Consider the following 2,802-nt stretch of genomic DNA (forward strand, 5'->3'; position numbering starts at 1 on the left):
TATATATAGTATATAGTATATAATATATATATATAATATATATATATATATATATATATATATATATATATATATATATATATATATATATATATATATATATATATATATATATATATATTTATATATATTTATATATATATATATAGAATATGCTCCTGCGAGAAGCGTTTATAAAAAAATTATACCTAAGTGGAGTGCATCTACAAATAGATTATGCCCCAATAGCATGCCTCTGTATATAGAAATTGCCCCATTCTATGGTGTTCTATTCAGTTATCAGCAGTGTATTGAGGACTGTGCGCATGTTGTTCAAGATACTATCTCCACCAGGGCTTATACTTGCGAATACAATACACACACCACACCGCCACATAAGAGTGAAGTAACGATCACCTTTCTCATTTGGGTTTTAGGGTTACCTTTCTCATTTGGGCCATGTTGTTCTCTTCCGACAGCAGCATCGCACACTCGTCAAACACCTTCTGCGCATCTTTACTAAGACTCATCCAGCTGTAGGTGTACGTATACGTATACGATTACAAATACGTATACATGCACGTATAGTGCATGTGAGTATGTACACTGTACAAAGTACGTAATCGACAAAACGTTAAACGGTAGTCCATAGACCATTGAACACTCGGGTCATTTACGTATCGCCACAATACTTTTAACCTCTCGAATCATCCCAAGTACATTCGCAGATAAGACTTACATCTGCTTGAGTCGATAGACAGACAAACAGTGCCACCCGATTAGATTACTTATTCCTAAATATTTAAAAACTTGATTTGAGTCGGTAGATATACCGAGGTAACCACGCAATTCATATACATATATCCCAAGAATTTAAAGCGTGCGTTTGCCTGAGTCCATAGAAAGACAAACAGTGCCACCCGATTAGTTTACGTATTCCTAGATATACCACGGTAACCACGCGATTCATATACGTATATCCCAAGAATTTAAAGCGTACGTTTGCCTGAGTCCATAGATAGACAAACAGTGTCCCCCGACTAGTTTACGTATTCCCAGACATTGAAAACCTCCTGCAAGTCGGTCGATACACCACTGTAACCACGCGATGCATATATATAATGCCCAGGAAGTGAACGCTTACGCTTGCTTGAGTCGGTACACTGGATGCACATACGTAATGCCCAGGAAGTGAACGTTTACGTTTGCTTGAGTCGGTACACTGGATGCACATACGTAATACCCAGGACGTTAACGCTTACGTTTGCTTGAGTCGGTACACTGGGGTGCTCTGCAGAGCGGCGAGTATGGCTTTGGCCGACGACAGATTGTGCAGCATCAGCAACTCCACCATGATGTCTATGAGGCGAATCATGGCCTTTAACCGAGCCACCGGGTGCATGCACTGCAGGGGGGATGGGGGGTAGATACACGGTACTATGTGTGAGGATATGGGGACGAGTACAAGGGAACATCCAATGGGAGAGATAGAGATACTGGGTGCATGCACTTCAGGGGGGATGGGGGGTAGAGTACACGGTACTATGTGTGAGGATATGGGGACGAGTATAAGGGAACATCCAATGGGAGAGATAGAGATACTGGGTGCATGCACTGCAGGGGTGATGGGGGGTAGATACACGGTACTATGTGTGAGGATATGGGGACGAGTATAAGGAGTGCATGCCTGGCACTCCCACAAGTGTGTCTGTGGCATACTGAAGTATTTGCGGATGGCTGGTAGTAGTATGATCAATTGTTCTCCTGTGTGGATATAATGGTCTACAAGAGGTCCACCTACATCTACGCCGTACTAACATCCAGCTCGTTGATATATATCGCGGAGTTCTCACTAAATAAAAAACAGAACCACGCGAATCAGAGCATGGATTGAGTCTTACTTGGTACAGTACACGCCATGGCCCACTCGGCAGCTTCACTGAAAACAGGACAAATATATTAATAGGATACGGATTGAGCACTACCTGTACAATGTAGACCACGACTTCCACTAAATAAGTTATAACTCAACATGTGCATACGTTTGGAGACCTACCTACACAATACAAGTCACGGATGGCCCCACTGAAAACGTTCTAACGTAACATACGCATGATGTTTGCGGAATAGTCATACCTGTACTATGCAGGTCATGGCAAACTCAGCCACTTCGTTGAAAAACGCAATGGTTGTGAGCACTGTGGGTGCTCTGGTGGCCTTGTCCTTCTTCTGCCATGCTGTGTCCATGCACTCGTGCATCATCAATCTGCAGCCATGACGCGAAGGATTAAGCACGCAGAGGTACATGTAGTGGTTATAAATACGGGTACAGCGTATACACGCAGAGGTAGACGCAGTGGTTATGACAGCGTACAGCGTATAGTAAGTTTGAAGAATTCGACCTGCCACTAGATACGTATCGTTGTGGATAGCTCCTCGGCCGGAGTTCGGGAACGATGCGGATTCAGATCAACTGCACTTACGTATATTAATATGAAGATATACTACAGTACCGCTACACGGCCAACTTAACTTTAAAGAGCGCACGTCAAAGGCCATGGTCGGATCAGCTGTGCGATGAGGTGGGTATTATTGATACAACACACACACACATACACACACACATACATACAAAAATACACGCATACACACACACATACATACACCCATACATACACACACATATATATATACACACATACAAACACGCACACATACCCACACACACATACTTACATACATACACATACACAACACACACACACACATATATATATATATATATATATATACTATTATACACACGACACACATATATAACAC

At 42.2% G+C, this 2,802-nt stretch overlaps 1 protein-coding gene across 1 annotated transcript; it reads right to left on the minus strand.

Moving 5' to 3' along the window:
- Positions 1-401: 401 nt before the first annotated feature.
- On the minus strand, positions 402-2,241 carry SARC_14007 (hypothetical protein; the record flags this gene model as incomplete). The annotated part of the gene is made up of 3 exons (XM_014291864.1): positions 402-513; positions 1,242-1,384; positions 2,116-2,241. 3 exons carry the CDS (start codon positions 2,239-2,241, stop codon positions 402-404), a joined length of 381 nt encoding a protein of 126 aa, XP_014147339.1.
- Between the last annotated feature and the right edge of the window lie 561 nt (positions 2,242-2,802).

This window comes from Sphaeroforma arctica (genome assembly GCF_001186125.1).
Source record: "Sphaeroforma arctica JP610 unplaced genomic scaffold supercont1.4022, whole genome shotgun sequence".
Lineage (NCBI taxonomy): Eukaryota > Ichthyosporea > Ichthyophonida > Sphaeroforma > Sphaeroforma arctica.